Genomic DNA, 19,817 nt, shown 5'->3' on the forward strand with positions numbered 1-19,817 from the left:
GCAGCTGATTTACGATAAGGATGGAAATGTAATTCCGCGGGAGAAGGAAAGTCTGTAACAAACGGGAGAAAGCGAGCCCTGGCGGCGTCTCTCTGCACCACAGTCTAACTCCGTCCGACCGTGGACTGGTCCCGGGAGGAAGGCTGCGCGTGGCCTGGGGTCTGCTCTCCCGGGCCTGCTCCTCCCTGTTCCCATCCCAGCCTCCTCCCGGGAGCCCCACCTTTCGGGATTTTGCATCAGGGGCCGGTGATTTCGCTCCTCCTTGTCCTCCCCGCTGTGAAGGCTCCTGGCCCGTCCCTGTCCTGAACTAACCTGGCTCCACTGCAAATTCTCCCCCTGCCCTGGGCAGGGATCCTCCCGTCCAGCCCTCCCGCCTCCGCCCTTCCGGGGCTGCACCATCTCTTGCAATAGTTTCTTGAGTGTGTCCTGCTCGGCCCGGCCTCCTGCTTGTCTGCCCACCACCCACTGTTAGCTTTATGTCCTTAATAGGGGTCTGACTCATCTCTTTCCTGCTTAAAACCCTTTCACCCCCCCCCCCATCAACTACAGTGTAGAAACCAAACCCTACCACTGCACTTGCACATAGGGAATCTGGAGGTCTTCCTGGATCACTCCGGACCTGACTTCCTTGCTGTGGTCTCTGGTGTTTCCTGCGGCTGCCGGTTCACTCTCTGTACCTGGACTGCCCCTGCCCCTGGTTTCCCTGGAAGGTTCCTACCTTCCCTTCAAGGCGCTAAGCTTTCTGCCCTAGAGTTGGCGGTCCTCTCCTCCTCACCCCACCCCTGGGAGACTCTGCGCAGATACCGCCTCTTCCAGGAAGCCTTCCCTGCTTTCTGAGTGGGGATACGTGACCCTCCTCCCTGCACTCCTATCATGAGTGTGCAAAAAGAAATGAAAGAAAATAGAATTACTACGGCTAAGAGATTTAAGAGGTGACTTTGATGCAGGTCTCAGCCACACATGACAGTCTGCCACAGGATGCAAAGCCTCAAGCAACGACATTCCTCAAAACCCCAGGACACCAGGACACCACGAATGGACCAAAAGATAAAGAACTCGGTGAGCTGTCTAAACTGGGGGACAGCTGGAGCACCCCAGATATCCACCACCCACAAATGACTTGTCTAATCTCCTTCTTTTTCTTAAAAAAACCCTTGCCTGGAAATGCCAAAGTGGGACACAATTTGGGCTGTTAACTGAAACTGTGCTCCCCAAATTGCCGTTCTAAGACCCCAAATAAATGTCTTTGGGACCCTGCAACTCAGTTTGTGATTTCTTGGTTGACCCAATGCTTTATCTGCCCAAGTGGGGCACATGAGGGAGAGAAGGGTCCCTCATCACAGGGCAGTTGTCGTAACAAAGGGGGGCACATGGCAGCTGCCCAACGCCTCCGAGAGGCTGTGCGCAGCTGCAGCACTCTGTCTTTGGAGCGTCTGTCTGTCCGTCCCTTCTCTGCACTTCCAGCTCCTTGGGGACAGGAGCTGGGTGCGTTCAGCACAGGTTGGACCTAATGACACCTGCTAAATAATTGTGAGCAAACCTTGATTCCTCATCCCAATGTCACACCCAGGCTGTGGGCCAGAAAGCTTCCAGAACCAGGACTTGCCTGGTGTGATTTCATTCTGCTCTGCTCCATTGTAGCTGTTTCATCCCTTCATCCAGGCAGTCACACCACCCATTCGTCCATCCACTGTCCATCCACCCACCGCCTACCTGTGGAGCCTGTTCTCTTGGCCGGTCCTGGTTCTCGGTGGAGAGGCAGTGTGAACATGTTGGTGGAGAGAGGCAGTGTGAACACGGCCGCCGAGCAGCCCCCGCCCACCCTCACCCCCCTGGGAGCTCACAGGGAGAGACACAGACAATAAACAGTTAATCAAGTAAGTGGGTGAGTGACCCTTTCGCGTGCATACAGGAAACGGGCACGCGGCGCGACAGACCCTACTGGTGGGGGCGGCAGGGGTCCGGTGCACAGAGGCAAGCTGAGAACATGGTGTCCGCTGCCAGGAAGTGCCCGGTGTCCTGGGACAGACAGACAGCCCAAAGACAGCACCCCACGTGGCTGGGCAGGAGGGGTGCCATGTGGTGGGATGCGGCTGGCAGCGTGTGGCCGCTCTGAGCTCTGCCTGGAGGCGGGGACAGGGCTGTGACTTCGGCCTCGAAGGTCAGGACTGGCCATAGCACCAGTGTCCACCGTGCAGGGAGGCCTCACTTCCTGAGAGGAGCACGGGCTCCTTTCCCAGCTGAGGAAACTGGGCTCTGAGCTGTCCGGGGACACGCTTGAGGTGACCCAGCTGGAGAGGGGGTGGCGGGATTTGAACCAGCCATGCCCTGGGCCCCTCTTGTCTGCTGGACTCAGACTGACCCCCAGGATCTTCCCGCTGGCCACGCACCTCTCCAGGCCTGGGACCCTCGCCTGCACGTCCCTCCACTCAGGCTGCCTTCCTGATACCCAGCAGCAGGTTTTGGGAGCAGTGCTCCCCACACACCCCATCAGGTGAGGCTGAGCTGTTCCACCTGCACCTCAGACGCGCTCAGCTGCCCACCTGTTCCTGCTGGCACGTGGATGGATGGCCCCGGGGTGGCCCCGGGCTGTTTCCCAGGGCTGGGTGGTGCGGCTGATTCCGAGGCACCCCCACCTCTGAAACTGACCCCCCACCCCAGGCCTCTGATGTCACAGGACTCGGCAGCCCCTCCCTGCCCACCCCCTGCCAGGCCTGCCCGCCCCTAGGGCTCGGGTCTTAACCCTTCTTCCCAGAGGGCCCAGCTCGGGGTCGCACAGGCCCTGGGAAGGCAGGGGCAGGAGGGCAGCACCCCTGGCGAGGGGGCGGGGGGCTCCTCTGCCAGGGGAAGGATGAAAACCTGCGCTTGGGGACCACAGGTAAGTTTTGGAATGTTCTCCAAAATTCCCATAATGAGCAGTGCATTGTTTCCAGCAGGGAGAAAAGAACTTCAACAGTTCTTACACGGTGGCAAAAGGCCTTGTGCTAACAGGTTTCACCTTGCACATATACAACGCTTTTATTCCTGTTAAAAATGGAATTTTGGGGGGGGTCTCTATTTGAGAAAGGGGCTGGAGCGTTCTACCCTAAAAACAGTTCCCTCTGGGTGGAAAGAGTTTTGCTAATTTTATTTTCTCTGCAGCTCGAATATTTTAACAACAACCATGAACTATTTTTTTTTTTTTTTATGTATGATCAGAAAACATAAAATGATTTGTACTTTGGGAGAAAAAAAAGCTTCTTTTCTTTCTTTTTTAACAAAGCAAGCCCACACTGAGGGCAGACTTGTGGGCTCCAGGGGAGGGGAGGAGGGGACCGTGGGCAGGGAGGGAGGGGGTCGAGGGGAATGTGGGGTTTGGAAGGGGAGGGAGGGGGTCGTGGGGGAAGGAGGGGGGTTCGGAGGGGAGGGAGGGGGCCTGAGCGAGGGTCCGCGTCCGCCCTTCAGCCTGGAAACGGGGCTCGCGGCTCCGCGGGGGCTGGCCCGGCTCGTGACGATTCGGCGCCCTCCGGTGGCCGCCGAGGGTAGCGCGGCTGGTGACACCCTGAAGCCCCCCGGGGTGGGGGCGCGGGTGCCGCTGGCTGCCAGGGGTGCGGCGGGGCTCAGATGGACGGAGGTTTGGGGGCCCGGTGGGTCAGAGGAGGAGGGGAAAGGAGCACTGCCTCCTGGCTGCCCCTGCTGAGGTTCCACGAGGACTCTTTGGGGGAAGGACCCCATGGCAGGACCCCAGCGGGTGGCGCACGGGCCGCCCCCTCCCCGCCGTGGCCTAGCCCAGTGCTGTCTCTTACCCTCTGGCCTCGGGACCGCGGGGGGCCCTGGGGAGGCCGCGTGTCCTCCACGCCTTCTTCCTCATGTGTGACTCGGGTACCGGCGTGGGGTGTGGGCAGCTGGCGGGTGCACGGGAGGGGCCGGGCGGTCAGGCCGGGACGTGGACTTCGGTCCTCCCGGGACCTTCCGTGAGCCTCTCCAGCCCGGCCTCGACCTTCCTCCCCCTCTGCGGGCTCAGCAGGGGCAGGGCAGGGCCAGTGTCCAGCCCCCCGGGCTCACCCCCAGCGGCCTGGGCTCGCAGCCGATCTCTGGGGAGTGGGGGTTGTGGTTACTCGACACCCCAAAGGGTCAGTGGGTGAGGGTGGGTTGGATGGCATGTGTCCTCTGGCAGCCCCGGCCGGGCAGGCTGGGGAGGGGGCTCGGGGCAGCAGCTACATGAGGCCCAGAGGGAGGGTCAGCCCCGCAGCCTCCCGCTCGGCCTTGCCCCCCAGTGCCCTCTGCAGCGTGGCCCGCAGAGGCTCCCGCTTCCCCCGCTGCCTGCCCGCCATGAAGTAGAGGAGGGGCTTGGCGCCGCTGTCCACGCAGGCCAGGAGGGTGGCCAGGGGGCCGAACATGGGCAGCAGGAAGTTCAGGGGAGTGGTGAAGCTCCAGTAGAGGACGAAGGGCAGCCCGCAGAGGATGAACAGGAGCACGGTGCCCAGGACGACGCTGTCGAGGTGCGGGCGTGGGCGCGGCGAGCAGCAGCCCACCCAGGCCAGCAGCACCAGGCCAGGCACGCAGGCCGTGGCGGTCAGGCAGGCCAGCCAGGTGAGGCCCGCCGCGTGGTAGCGCAGGCAGGCCCGCAGGCGCCGGCCATGGCCCAGCAGGCCGCAGGCGTGGGCCGGCAGCAGCACGGCGGGCAGGCTCAGGGCCCAGATGAGGACGCAGAGCGCGGCCGAGGCGTGCTTGGGGCGGCAGCACTGGTAGCAGGCAGGGCAGATGCTGGACAGGCAGTGCTCGGTGCCCAGGGCCGCCAGCAGCCAGAGCCCCACGGCGAACCAGAGGAAGGTGAGCGGCAAGGCCAGGGGGTGCTGGGAGCCCAGGGTGGCCTCGGCGACGGAGAAGCCCGCCTGGGAGGCCAAGAAGAGGCAGTCGGCAGAGGCCAGGTGGAGGACATAGACGGAGAGGGGGCCCTTCTTCACGTGGAAGCCGAGGGTCCGGAGCACGAGGCCGTTCCCCGCCAGCCCCCCCAGGCTGAGGACCAGCGTGAGGTAGAAGACGATGCTGTTGAACGTCGTCCACGGGCCGAACATCGTGGTGTGCTCAGCGGCGGCCGCCTCGGCCCTTGGGGACCCTGGGCAGGCGGAGACAGATGCCACTGACCGGTCGTCCCCGCGGACGCGGCGAGGAGGCCACCTCGGCTTCTCTGTGGCGTGGCCGGGTCCCTAACCTCCTCTTTGGGAAAGTAAGATGTGCACAGCACCCCGTAATGAGGAGCGTGCATGGAAGTGTTTATGTGCGAATCCCTCCCGGTGAGCAGTGCTGTGAGCACTGTTGGGTCCAGATGCTGATCTGCAGCCGCCACCCAGACCCGGGGGACTTTGGAGATGGGGTCGGTGGGCCCTGGGGTCCCCTCTGGAGAAGCTCGTACAAGGTCACATCTCTGCTGCTGGCAAGCGAGGGTGAGGAAGGGGAGGGGGCTTGCCGGGAAAACTGCCGGTGCTGGCAGAACCCCCACCCTCCCTCGGGGATGCTGTCAGAGGGGACAGGGTCTCAGAGCAGCCCCTTCCCTGTCCTGCCTCCCACCCTCCCCAAACAGGTCCTTGCAAGGAGGGAGAGAGCGAGGCAGAGAGAGAGAGACAGAGCCAGAGAGAGAAAGAGAGACAGAGACAGATGGGGGGCAGTGAGGGAGACCACCACAGGCCCCTCTCTGTTCTCGTTGTCACCCCTTTGCTCGGGCTGTGTCCCCTCCTGACCACCCTTGCCACAGCTTCCTTTAAATTCCACCCTCCTTTAAGGCTCTGCTCACCCCTACAGTTCTGGAACCTTCTGCCGCTTCCTTTGCCCCTGCTGAGCCTCCCTGCACAGCACCCCCAGTGTCCTGGCCTGGCACTGTCCTTGTGTTGGTTCTTGTCTCTGGGGTGGGGTCCCCGCTCTGTGCCCCGAGCCTCGGGGCATGCTGGCCACTTAGGGGTGCCTGCCTGCAGCAGGACGGGGCTCACCCTCTCCAGCCGGAGACTTTCGGGTCAGAGTCCTTGGCGGGAGGCCGAGCCAGCTCACAGCCACCCGGCCGTGTGGGCAAGACCCTGTCCCCTTGGGCCCCGTTGCCAATGGGAACACGAGGCCGCTGACCAGACTGCCCGGTTCCTCCTCAGGCTCGGGGTCTCACTGGGGGTGGGAGGGGGTGGGGTGGGCTCTCCCCTGGGGAGTAGAGAGAGAGATCGGGCTGGGATTGGGCAGGGGTACGTGTTGTCAGCATGGACACCCCGGCCCGACATTCTCAAAAGAGAAACCACAGAGCACCTGCTCCTAAAATTCTTCCCTCCATTTCTGCTTCCCAATCCCCCAGCCCAGCACCCCTTCCTGGGGGAGGCTGAGGGAGCCCTGGTGTCGAGGGGGGCTTGCAGCGGGTGCCCACTCACCTGGGGCAGGTGGCTGGGCGGGGCTGGTGGACCTGGGCCCTGGGAGGCCTCTCCCTGCTGGCTGCACCGGCTGCCTCTGCTCGGGCCGCTCTCAGGCCCTGACCTCCCCGGGGGTGCCTCCCGCATCCTAAATCCTCTCGTGTCCCTCTGGGGCCAGTTCTTTGGAAGTGGGTGGGTGCCGGGCTCCCAGTTCCCAAGAACGAACTCAGACAGAGGCGTCCTACCCCCACAGCCCCGTCCTGGCCCCAGGAAGCCTGCACACAGCACGTCATGGGGCCCCCACTTCCCCCCAGGCCTGGGGCTTGGAGGCAGCACTTGGCTGGGACTTCCCGTGTTCAGCTAGGGGGTTGGATGAGAACCTCTGGGCCTCGAGTGAGCGCCCCCAGCTCTCCCTGCCCACATCTGCCTGTTCAGTGCCCACTGGCCCAGGTGCCGTCGGGGGGCAGCCTGCAGAGGACACTTTCCTCCTTGAGGAGCCACTGCCCAGGGTGTCGGCAATGGCACTCGGGGCACGGGGGGCTGGATGGTGCCCCCCAAAGACACGTTCAACCTCCTGGAAACTTATTTGGGAAAGAGTCTTGTCTTTGCAGATGAGATTAAGTTAGGGATTTTGAGAGGAGATACTCTGGATTTGACAAGTGTCCTTTTGGGAGACACGCGGGGGGAGGCTTGAGACAAGGAGCAGAGGAGGCTGCGGAAAGACAGAGGCCAAACTCGGGGACACCAGAGGCCGGCAGGAGCTGGAAGGACCCTCTCCTGGGCCCTTGAGGGGAGCACAGGCTGCTGAAGCCATGACTTTGGACTTTTGGCCTCCAGAACTGGGAGAGAAGAGCTTTCTGTGGTTCTAAGCCCCTCAGGTTGTGGTCACTTGCTGCGGTGGTCCTGGGAGTTGAACACAATGTGGGGTGTGAGCTGGTGCTATTCTGTGGGCTGTCCATTAGGAAATTCCACACCATCCTCTGAGACGGGGGCCTTGCCACCCCTGTCTGCAGATGGGGAGGCACAGGGTGGCCACAGGCTTGTCTAGGGTCATGCAGCCCTGAGGGGGTGGGAGCTATGGGATCTGAACCAGGCTGAGTGTGGGAGTAACCCCATCCCAGGGACACCATCCCCGTGTCTCTTCTCCAAAGCATGCACCCCCCGCGATCCTTAGCACCTACCTAGAGTGTTCTCGGACCCTCAGAAGCCCGGTTTGAGGCCCCAGCAGTCACCCGAGTGCCCTTTGTGTGATCTGATCCTCCCTGAGCTTCGTGTCCCCGCTGCCTGCCGAAGCCGACGGCTGCGTCCACTCCTGACCGCTCTGTGACACGGCCGATCGCCGACCCCTTTGACCTACAAAATTGGCGATATTGTACAGTCCAACCTAAAACAAGCCCGTGGCCTTGGGCAGGTCCGCTGCTCTTCTGTCTCTCAGATGCCTTGCTGAAAAGGGTGAGGAATGACTTTGCTGACATCTTGGGTGTGTTGTGGGGACAACCAATGGGATATGTCGGGAGGAGCAGAGGAAGCGGGGACGGGGGTCAGGACGTGAAGCCCCTGGCCGCTGAGCTTCTTTGCTCACCTGACTGTCACGTCCACATCCTATCTGAGCATCAGAAAAGACTCCGGGGTAGAGAGGGGACGTGGGGCCCCCAGGAGCAGACGGCCGAGCGGGGAAGGTTGGCGGGTCCTCCTCCGTCGGTGGGTTCTCTCCGCAGCGCGCCCGGCTGACTTGGACTGCTCCCCTGGCCTGTTTGCAGAAGGGGCCCTGCGGTCCAGGAAGTGAGCAGACCCAAGTCTGAGGCCTCCCCCGCGGCCCTGGGCTGGGGTCCTGCACAGCAGGTACGTGAGGGTCCCCAAGGGGCTGGCTGCTTCCTCCTGCCTCGATAGGGGGCGAGGAGCCTGGAGCTGGGAGCACAAGCTTGGTGAGCACTGGAGCTCTGCTGCTTCCAGACAGGGCAGCCTGGTTTCACAGCCTCTCTGAGCCTCAGTTTCCCCGAGGGTACTTGCGGGGTTTGTGAGCTGAAACACACACACCTGATCCCTGCCTGGCACGTGGCAAAGGCTTGACAGTAACGGCCCTGTTGGGGATTGGGTCCCGCCACCTGCAAAAGACAAGCTCAGGTCCCACTCTGGGTTCCTGGGGGTGGGAGCCCGTTTGTAGACAGGACCTTAGAGATGTTATTAGCGTAGGTGGGCTCATTTGGGAAGGGGAACTTCAGAGATCCTATTTCGATGAGGCCGAATAGGCTCAGTTGGGCCTAGACAGTTTTCAATCGCTGTCAGAGTTTTAAGCAATTAGGTTTCTTCTCCAGAAACACCCCTTTGTTAAAATAACCAAGCCCGACTCCGACCTCCCTCAGTGACCACGTGTGAAGTGTGGTGGGGGCCAGGAGTGGCGGAGCAGAGACCCCCCGGACACACAGGGCTGTGAGAACAAGCCTCACTCGTGCCGAATGCTTTTCCTGGCTCTGATGGAGGCAGGGATCAGATTCAGAGATGAAAGATCTGGGGGCTCCAGAAAAGTTACGCAGTTTCACGAAATGAAGAGAAAACCAAAGCAGATTCTGTTTCATATATTTGTTGTGTTTTTCCTAGCTTCTAAAATGATAAAGCAGCTATGGAGACAGCTCACCCAAGGAAAACGAGACCCAGGGCAGGGGCGGTCTGGATAAATGATGGAATTTTCTGGAAAAAAAAAAAAAAAACCAAATTATACTTACTTTTACAAAAATTGCTATTTTTGTTATTTTTCCAACTTCTGAGATAATGAAATAGCCGAGGAGTGACTGTGAGCTCACAAAGTAAACACAAGCAAGTAAAATGTTATTTTACAAACTTGAATCTAAGCAGGCTGGGGGTGGGAGGTGGCGCGATGGCCATGGATGTCTTTTGTCTTTCGTGTTTGGGGCCGCCTGTGTCTGGGGCGTGTCCTCCAGGACCGAGCAGCCCTCCCTGCACCCTGAGGATGGAGAGCAGCTTATATAATCTTCCTGGGAATGCTTGGCTGCCCCTGTGGAGTCGAGCCTGTTCCTGGGAATACCATCCTGGCAGAGCTGCCCAGTGGGGTCCTGGGGTCCTGGGGGGCTGGGTCTGGGTGACACTGGCTCTGTCCCTGGGGCCACGCTCTCCTCGGACCCTGAGTAAGGTCAGAGATGCTGCAGGCAGGGCAGGGCCGGGTGAGGGGTCAGGGCTGGCCGGGGCCTGGATGCTCGGCTGCTCGCTCAGCCTGAGGCTCAGCTTGGAGGTCAACCCAGCCTGATCCCAGGGTCCCATGTTTCTCACACCACAGGAGACAGGGGACACTGCACACTCCCCTACTGCCCAGGCCTCTGGCCCTGTACCCACAGCCAGAGGTAGAGCTTGTGTGTTGGGGTTCACTTTCCATTGGGACCCCGGAGACCCCTGGCCTTTCTGGGGCTCCTTATTTGAGTGCCCCTGCTCCATGGGGTCTGATGGAGAGAAAGTTGGAGCTGCCCCCAGAGCCCTGGACACTGGGGTGTGGACCCTGGGGGTGGCACTGAGCATCCTGAGGGCCCCTGAGGGGTCTGGGGGTACCATCCACTGGGGCTGGGGGCACGTGAGCAAGCCGTGGCCCCCGAGGAGGAGGCTAGGGGAGGAGAGAGGACGGGGACCCTTCTGGCTGTGCCGTCTGCAGGCTGCGCTCGCCCTGTCCGAGTCTCCGTGTTCTCATTTGTGGAGGGGCACCTCTTTCCCACGTTATCGGCAGGGTTTCCTGGGGTCACCTCCAAGGCCAGGCAGATGATATAATCTGCGCTCCCCTTGATTTGGTGGAAGTTCATGTCCAGGAGCTGAGGGGGAGCGTGTGACAGGCCACTTCCCTTTCTGGCCTCGTGTCCCCATGCTGAGTAGGTGAGGTTTCTGGTTTCTGGTCCGTGCCTGGAGGTGGACAGCGGGGCCTGGCATTGCGGGCCTCGCCCAGCCCTGAGCAGTACCGGGACCCGAATGGGGCAGACGCAAGGTGCCTGGGGGGTGGGGGTCGGCACCCCAGCCCCAGGGGCTCCCAGCTCCCCAGGATCCGGAACCCAAACCTGCCCCAGCCCGTGGGGGGTGGAGGACAAGGCCTCAACTCCATCCTGCTGGGGAGGGGTCTGCAGCCCCCTCCCAGACCTGGGGGGGCCCATCACGCTCCACACTGGGTGCCCCCACCTCTGAATGAGAGTCTGTGACCCTCACCCAGACTCGGGACGGGGGTCCCTCATGGGCCAGTTGGGTGTCCCCACCTCAGTGGCACAGAAGTCCATCAGAGGTGAGCTCACTGACAGAAATCAGAGGAAACAAGGCTTCTCAGCCTCCCGAGCCCGTGCCTAGGATGTGCCAGGTGGGTGGTGCGATAAAGAGCGTCCTATTGGGCTCAGTGGGGCTGGCACCATCCGAGGCCCTCGGCAGAGACGTGCTCATCCAGTTGTGTGTCTGCAAACGAGGAGGCCGAGACATGTGGACAGGCCGAGCTGTGAGCTCATGGGGCTCCCATACATCCTGTCTGCACCCACTGGGGCTCCGGGCTTGGCCTTCTTGGCAGGCCCCTCCTCAGGAGAGAGCGGCCACTGGGCCAGCCTGGCGTCTAGCGGGGCGGGCGGGGCACTGTCCAGCGCCTGCAGGTCTGGGTGCTGCCCCATGGGGCAGGGCTGTAAGGGGCTCCCCTGCTCCCCAGCCTCAGAGCACTTCTCCTTGGAGCTCCGGGGGCACCAGTGGCAGCCGGCTCCTCTGAGGTTCTGGGTGACGCCTCACCCAGGCTTGGGAGGGGGTCCCATGGGGTGCATGAGGGAGATGTGCCGGTGAGGCCCAGTGTCACAGCCGTTACTAACCGACTGATGATCAACCCCGGCCCAATCAGGCCGTGACTGTCACGGTCCTCCAAAGATGCAGAACCCACTGCACGTATGTGCGTATACAGAGGAACTTTTCTTTAAGAAATTGGCTTACGTGACTGTAGCGGATTGAATGAGCCCCCACCCCTGCCCGCCATTATTGAGTAAAGTCAGCTGATTGTAGGCGTTAACCACCCCTCCAAAACCCTTCATGGTGACATCCAGGCTAGTGTTTGACCAAACAACTGGGCGCCAGAGCCCAGCCAAGTTGACACATAGAATCAACTGTCTCATAAATCTTCTAGAAGCCCATTCTGATCCCCAAATTGTGTTCCTCAATTTTTTCCCAGCCAAGGACATTTGAACATTAAAGAATATCAGCATCTGTGCTGGGGGAGGGGTACAAAGTTTTGAATCAATATACAGCCTTGTTCTCATGACTTAATGAATGGTTTTGTGCTGTCAGCCCATTTTCCTGCTGGAAACACTGGACGAGAACATAATTAGTCCTTAACAGGAAGGTTGGTGCGTTTGTAGAGGGGCCATGTATTGGGGAGCCCCAGAACTGGTGCCGTCTGGGGAGCCTCTGGACAGAATCAATGGCAGTGGCCCAGGTGGGCACCGGCTGGTTGGGTTGTCCTGGGCAGTGGGTGCTGGTGGCCCTGACACCGGCTGCTGTGGCTGGGGGCCCTCTCGATGCTGCAGCAGTGAAGCCGTGACCCCCGAGGGGGGTGTGGGGTAGCTCAGTGGCTGCTCAGCACACAGCCCTCACCAGGCCCAGCTGGACCCAGGGACGGAAGCCTGGCTGTGGGGGCTGGAGGGCTTTCCTGCTGCAGTGCAGCTCCCGAGGGCTTCTGGAACCTCTCACCCTCCGTGGCCACATGACACTTCCGTTTTAGGGTCGGTTTAGCCTCCACCAAAGTGGTGCAGGGACTGAAGTGGGATCACCCTGTGTTTTCTGGTGGGGAGGCACCTGCAGCTATTTGGATGCTGAGGGCTGGAGAAGAGGTGAACTTGGAGGAGACGGTCTTGTGTGAGGGGGTTGTTATGATTTGGGTTCTTAGGGGAGGGTTCTTGGAGGAGGGGGTCTTGGGGAAGAGAGTTTTGGAGGAGAGGGTCTTGGCAGAGAGGTTCTCATGGGAGGGGGGATTGGGGCAAGGGATTCCTAGAAGAGGGGCTCCAGAGGGGGTGTCTTGGAGGAGGGGTTCTTGGGGGAGAGGATTTTGGAGGAGATGTCTTATGGGAAGGGGCCTTGGAGGAGAGTTCTGGAGGGAGGGGCTGTTGGAAGACGGGTTCTTGTGGGAAAGGGTCTCAGAGGAGACAGTCTTATTGGAGGGGTCTTGGGGGACAGGGTCTTGGGGGACAGGCTTCGGGGAAGGGGTCTTGGGGGAGGGGTTTTGGGGAGGGGTCTGGTAGGACTCTCAGCAGGGACTGTCCTTGGCCCTTTCCTTCCCTGGGCCTGTATTAGAGGTGGGAGAGGGTCTCTGGTAGATTACCAAGCATGAGAACCCAGGGGTTGAGGGTTCCCCCAAGTACATATTCCTGGGCCCCATCCCTAGGGGCTGGGTCCACCAGCCGGGGCGAGTGGAGACTGGGTTTCCAACAGCCTCCCCAGCGCTGCCCAGGGGTGTTGTGTCTGTGCCCTGAAGCCGGGCTCCTGGATCCCCTGGCTGCCTCCCCCTCCCACCGCCCTGTTAGGTGGTTTCCTCCCCGAGGCCCCTGTGGGGGGTCTCCCCACCAGCCCCCAGTTCAGCACCCTCCCCCAGTGCCCTCTGCAGAGCCAGCCCAAGAGGGTCATGCAGCTGGCAGCCCCAGGCGCTCCCCAGGCAGAAGCAGACAGCCGGCTTGGCAAGCGAGAAGGAGCACCTCCAAGAGCAGCATGAGCGCTGCGAACCTGCCTTGCGGGGCCGCCGGGGGCCATGCTCCACCTGCAGCAGGCTGGACACACACATGGCACAACTCAGGACGCCTAGCAGGGCCGCGGCCACCAGCCACGCCATCCGGTACAGCGGCCCGATGGGCACCCCAAAGGGTGGGGAGTAGGAGCCACTGAGGAGCAGGTGCGGCAGCAGGCAGAGGGCCCAGCTCAGCCTGCACACACTGGTGCCCAGGTGGTGCGGGCAGCATTGGGGTACCAGTCTGGGAAGAGGGCTGCCAGGCACTGCTCGGCGCTGTCGGCTGCCAGGAGACCCAGGCCCTCCATGGGGCAGAAGAACCACAGCATGGCCAGGCTGGTGTGCACAAAGTCAGGGATGCCCATCTGGCTGGGCAGCAAGTCGGAGATGACGGCCACCACGTGGCAGCCGGGGAAGATGAGGCCGGCACAGGCCATGTCCAGGAAGTAGATGGTGCAGGGGATCCTGTAGACATTGGAGCTGAGCAGCCAGAGGATGACCCCATTCCCCAGCAGCCCACCCAGGCTGAGGGCCTCGGTGAGGGACAGGACCATGAGGCTGAACATCACATCCTCCTGGATGCCACCGGGGGACACATTTGCTCCCTGGACTCTGTGGGATCCATAGGCTGAGGCAGGCTTCGGAAGCTTCTTGGGCTCTGCTGCTCTGACGCCCTGTGACCACAATGACACCTGAGTTCTGAAGGCTCAGGGGACCCCTCCCCACCTCGGGAGTCAGAGGACAGCGAAGGGTCAGTGGGTGATTGGCAGAAGGGATAAGAGCCCCCCTTGCCCAACATGACCCTTCTTCCATTCTTGAAGGCACAAGTGGGAAGCCTTTCACCCTGAAAGCCCCTGCCTCCCGTGGGTGGGCTGGATCTCTCCAGGACCGGGTGGGAGTGGGGGCTGTGCTGTGGGGTGGCCGGGCAGGCGTGGGGACCAGGAGAAGTGGGAAGGGGGGTGGGACGCGAGACCACCGAGGCTCCAACCCGATGGGATCTTTGATTCTCCAGATCCCAAGGCTTGTTCCAGTCAAAGGTGTGTAGGACATGCCACCTACGTCTGGTGAGTGGGGTGACCACAGAGGAACACGTCCTGGCTGGTCATGTGTGTGATCATCCTCCAGCCACCCCTAACCCGTCCAGGCCCTTTCTTTGATGTTCCGTGCGGGGTGGTTGCCGGCCGGCTCTGGGCCTGTGCCAGGACCCCAGGGAGACACCTCCACCCCCTCACCATGTCCCCGGTCCTGTAAGTAGGATTTTAGCCTCAGGAGACTTGGGGAGGGCTCCAACCTTCTCACCTGCCACTCGCCCATCTCCTGTGGGAGAGGAGGGGCTTCTGTAAACCAACCCCTCGTCCCCCTTCCCGGGCCGTCAGCTCCCCACAGACGGGCTCACTAGGCCAGGTCCTGCCTGGCTGGGAGGGAGGTGGTGGCCATCCCATGTGTCTGACCACAGCCAAGAGTCGGTGTGGGAGGCGCAAAAGTCCCACTTGGGCCCAAGACCAGAGCTGCGCTCTCCATCCCAGCTTGGCCATCAGTGAGGCTCTTACGCACAGGACTCCCCAGAACCCAGGGGCGGGGGCGGTGACGGCCCCTGCAAACTCCTACACACTCCAGCCTCCTGCTCGCCTCTGGGAGCCTGAGGGAGGGATTCAGAGGGGATGCAGAGGTAACACCACACCCCTCACCCCTGGGGGGGCATCCCCACCCCCTCCCGGGCTCTCCTGAGTGAGAACGCCAGGGACCTTCCTTCCCTTTATCCTAGGATGTGGGCCAGGCCGGAACCCACTTCCCAGGGTCCCATCCTGTCACCGTGGCTATCAGGGATGGGGACGCAGAGTGGAGACCCACCGTGCTGCTGTGTGGGGGTGGAGTGTGCAGAGAGCAGGGCCTGGGGCTGTGGGGGCGGGTGGAGGATGTTGCACCCGCAGGCGGAGGAGAAAGAGCTGGCCCCTTCGCTGTCCCCTCGAATCTTCTTGAGACTCAGGCCCAGGCTCCCCTCCTCCTCCAGCCTGGATCTCAAGGAGAGGAGCTTGCACAAGGGGGTGGGACAGACTTGGGGCAGAGTCACCAGCAGGAGAAAATCATCGTTCAGAGGCGCGTCCCTTCTGGAATTGGCCCAGAGTGGCCACAGGCAGGCGGTGCAGCCCACGTCGGAGGGCAGGGGACCCGGAGGATATCGGAAGAGCCAGAGCCATGCCCGGCCACCCTCCCCCTCTGACAGGCAGAGGAGTCCCCTCTGGATCCTGCCCTGGCACCCCAGCTGTGAATCTTACCACCCCTGGCCAAGGAGCTGGCCTCGGTGCTGCTGTCACTCCAGACACCAGACCTGGGTGGCTCCCGCTCTGGGTGAGCCAGCTCCTGGGAGTTGCTTGGTGCCACAGGGCTGTCAGGAAGGAGCCAGTCTCTGGGCCCTTCTCCTCTGCTCCAGCTCCTGCCTAGGTGGAAACCGGGACCCTCCCTGCAGCTTTCCGGGCAGGTGAGGCGACAGAGGAGACCACGAGGTCTCAGGGCGGAGCCGGCCAAGCAGTGACCTCACCAGCACCAGCTCCCTCGGGGCCTTTTATGAACCACTTTCCCTCCATCAGATGATTCGGAGGGCTCAGCCGAGCGCCAGGCTGTTGGAGGGACCTTGTCCTGGCAGCAAAGCTGTGTCTGTCCCTACAGAGCTGGGCTGCCAGGCTGCCTTCCTCGAGGCAGCACAAGTTGGGGAGCATTTGGCCCTGAAAGCAGGAGAGGGGCACTGGAACTGAGGGGACACAGGGACTCAGAGGTTGGCTGGTGGCAAGGAGCTGCCTGCACAATCTGGCAGAAGAGAATTTAACATGTACCACAGCATCATACTCAACACTTGTGAATTCAGTGACATCTGTTTGTCTTAAAAGGACAAGTCATATCCATATCCTTTCAAATGACACCGTCCCTCCAGTTTTCTGTGGTAAGGGAGGTCACAGCTGACATGCAAAAGAAAGAAAAGACATTCATTTTTGGCTTTTGATCTCCAGAGAGTACAGGTCCTAGAAACTTGTTTGCCATTTGTGAAAAATGTTCAACCTACAGAAAAGTTGCAAGAATAGCACACTATTTACTAAATGTTAACTTTCCCCCACTCTTATGCTCTCTGTCTGTCTAAATTTGCTGAGTCCTTGGAGACCAAGTTTCTGACTCATGATATTCCACCTTTACATGCTTCAGCATGAATCTGCTAAGAACAATGACACCACCCTCCTAAGCAAATATAGTGGCCACACTCAGGAAATGTAGCATTGACGTAGCTATTATCTGCCATATAGTTGTGCCATTTATTAAGATACTGTATCTTAGCTGCAAAACCCAACCTTCCTTCTCTGCTTTTGGGATTCTGCAAACCACATTTCTGTGTTGCCAGCTGCATTCTGTGGGGCTCTGCTAATAGACAGTGCTAGAGGGAGACTACAAGGCTGGGGTATTTTACTCCTTCCAGTTTTGTTTCTGCTTCCTGTGTGATGACGTGTGCTGAAGCGAGAGCCCCGGGGACTGCATGGCTGATGGACTTGAACATGGAACTTCAAGGATGGCTTTTTCTGAGCACACTGGGGTTTAAAGAAAGAAAATGACGACTTCTGCTTCTGGCCACAAGGGAGCAACAGGTTATGGAATTCCCCTCCCGTTACAAACAACTAGAAAATGAATAGCTCCTTTTGGACATTAGAGTCTAACATACGTGAAATTGGAGTCCCAGAAAGAGAGTAGAGAGAGGAGGGCAGAAAAATATTTGAAGAAGTAGTGGCTGAAAAAATTTCCAAATTTGATGAAAAACTATAAACCCAAACAACCAAGGAGATCAATGACTCTCATGCAGAGTAAACATAATAATGATCACATCTTGCTGAAACTGTTGATCAAGAGAAATTCTTAAAAGCAACTACAGAAAAAGACATATATAGAGGAAGAAAGATACAGATGTTTGGAAACTTCTCATCAGAAATGCTGCAAGTTAGAAGACAGTAGAACAATATATTTAAAGCACTGAAAGAAAAGAATTATCAACCTACAATTTTACACCTAGTGAAAATATCCTCAAAAGTTAAAGCAAAATAAAAACTTGTTTTGGTCAAATGAAAGCTTAGAAAAATTGTTCCCAGCAGGTACACACTACAGCAAATGCTAAAGAAAATTCTTCATTGTGGAAGGAAAGGATACTGAGTGAAAATTTGGATGCACAAAAGAATGGAAAGAGATGGAAATGGGAAGTATGTGTGTAAACATAAAATATTTTTCTCTCATTTAAAAATTTCCTTAAATGATTATTTAAGGCAAAATTAACAACAATGTTGTGTAAGATTTATAACATTTATAGAAATAAACTGAATGAAAAATTAGCACAAAGGGCAGGAAAAAGTGTGAAATGTAAAGTGAATGTGAAGTGGTGAAATATTATTTGAAGGTAGACTGTGATAATTTAAAGTTGTTTTTTGTAAACTCTAGAGTAACCCCTAAAATAAAACAAGGAGATACAGTTAATAATTTAATGGTGGATATAAAACAAAATACTAAAATATACTTAATAAAAAAAGTAAGAAAAGAGGTAAAAGGGAACAAAGAACAAATGGGATAAACAGAAAACAAAGAGCAAGATGTTAGATTGTAACCTAAATGTATCAGTGATTATGTTAATTGTAAATGGTATAAGCATTCCAATTAAAAATCAGAGATTATCATACTGGATAAAATAAGTAAGGCCCAATTATGTGCTGTCAACAAGAAATGGACTTACAAAAAAGGACACAGTTTAAATTTAAAGAATGGGGAAAAGATGTACCATGTAAACATGAATCATTAACTGTAAGAAAGCTGGTGATGTTCATGTTATTATAAGAGAAAGTAGACTTTTGAACAAGGACTATTACCAGAAATAAAGAGGGATGTTCATGATGATGTGAGTCAGTTCACGAAGATGACACAGCAATCTAAAATGCATAGTGCACCCAATGTCAGAGCATCAGATACGTGAGGCAAAATCTACAGAACTGAAAGGGAAAATAGAGGAACCCACAATTATAGTTGGACACTTCAATGCCACTCTGTCAGTAACTGACAATAAGTAAGAATAAAATCAGTAGGGATAAAAGATGTAAATGAATGGTGTCAACCAACGTCACCTAAATAGCATTTATAGAACACTCCTGCCAGCATCTGCAGAATTTACAACTCTTTTCACATTAATAAAGATGGACCATATGCTGGGCCATGGAATGCATTAAAAGGATTGAAATCATACAAGATATGATTGCTGACCACAACAAAATGAGAAATCAAAGCAAAAAAGATATGGAATTTCCAAATATGTGGAGATAAAACACAACTTTCCAAATAATCCATGGTTCAAAGAAAAAAATCACAGAAATTAGAAAACAGTTTGAACTGAATGAAAATGAAAACAACAACATGTCAAAATTTGTGGGATGCAGGGAAAGCAGAGCTTAGAAGGAAATTTATGGCTTTAAATGGATATGTTTGGAAAGAAGAAAGGCCTGACATCAAAGATCTAACATTCTAACTTAAGAAGCTAAAAAGAAAGAACAAGTTAAACCCCAAAGAAGTAGAATATAGAAGATAATAAAGATAATATAGATAAAATATAAAATGGGCAAACAATAGAGAAAATCAATGAAACCAAAGCTGTTTTGTTGAAAGACAAATACAACTGAAAAACTTTAGTTGGCTGATTAAGAAAACAAAGAGGGAAGACACAAATTGATATCTGTAATGAAAGAGGGGGCACCACTACCTCTCGCAGACGTTTAAATGGTAATGATGGAATATAACAATCAAATTTATGCCAATGAATTTGACAATTTTGAAGAAATGGGCACATTATTTGAAGTCACAAATGACCAAAACTCACTCAAGAAGAAATAGAAAACATGAATAGCTGCACATCAATTAAAGAAATTGAGTTCATCAAGAAACAATTTCCAAAGAGATCCCCAGATCCAAAAGGCTTCACTGGTGAATCTATCAGGTAAGGAAGAAAGAATACCAATTCCACACAAACTGTTTTTCAGAGTAGAAGAGGGGAGACCTTCCCAAATTATGTTATGGGGCCAGTCTTAAGCTGACACTTAAACCAGACAAAGATTTTGCAAGAAGAGAAAACTGCAGACCAATATCCCTCAGAAGCAAAGGTACTCCTTAGGGTACGAAGAATCATAGTCAAGTTGAGTTTATCTTGGGAATGCAAAGCTGGCTTAACATTACAAAACATCAATCAGTGCAATTCACCTTATTTACAGAATAAAGAGGAAAAACAAATATGACCATTTCAATGGATGCAGAAAATGAATTTGACAAAATTCAATACCACTTTATAATAAAACTCTCAGAAAACTGGGAATAGAAAGGAACTTTTTCAACTTGATAAAATACATCTAAGAAAAACCTACATCTAGTATCATACATAATGGTTCAATCCTGAATGCTTTGTCTATGATATGGGGAAAGAAATAAAAACTTAGGTATGGTCAATTTTAGTCATGGTTGAGAAACAGAGATATTTTCATGACACTTCTAGAATAATGTTTTATTTTTTATAACTGTGAATATGTATTTTTTAAAATCTCTAGGGTAAATGCCTAAGAGTGGAATGGGTGAGTCATATGAACATGTTTAACCATATAAGAAGCTGCTAAACTATTTTCCAGATTGGAGGTATCATTTTGCATTCCTGCCAGCAATGTAAGAGA

At 56.3% G+C, this 19,817-nt stretch overlaps 1 protein-coding gene across 1 annotated transcript; it reads right to left on the reverse strand.

Moving 5' to 3' along the window:
* Positions 1 to 4,196: 4,196 nt before the first annotated feature.
* Positions 4,197 to 5,057, reverse strand: MRGPRG (MAS related GPR family member G). Its single transcript, XM_037840646.1, has one exon. The coding sequence runs from the start codon at positions 5,055 to 5,057 to the stop codon at positions 4,197 to 4,199; it is 861 nt and encodes a 286-aa protein (XP_037696574.1).
* Positions 5,058 to 19,817: the final 14,760 nt, after the last annotated feature.

Source organism: Choloepus didactylus, chromosome 6, assembly GCF_015220235.1.
Source record: "Choloepus didactylus isolate mChoDid1 chromosome 6, mChoDid1.pri, whole genome shotgun sequence".
In the NCBI taxonomy this organism is placed as follows: domain Eukaryota; kingdom Metazoa; phylum Chordata; class Mammalia; order Pilosa; family Megalonychidae; genus Choloepus; species Choloepus didactylus.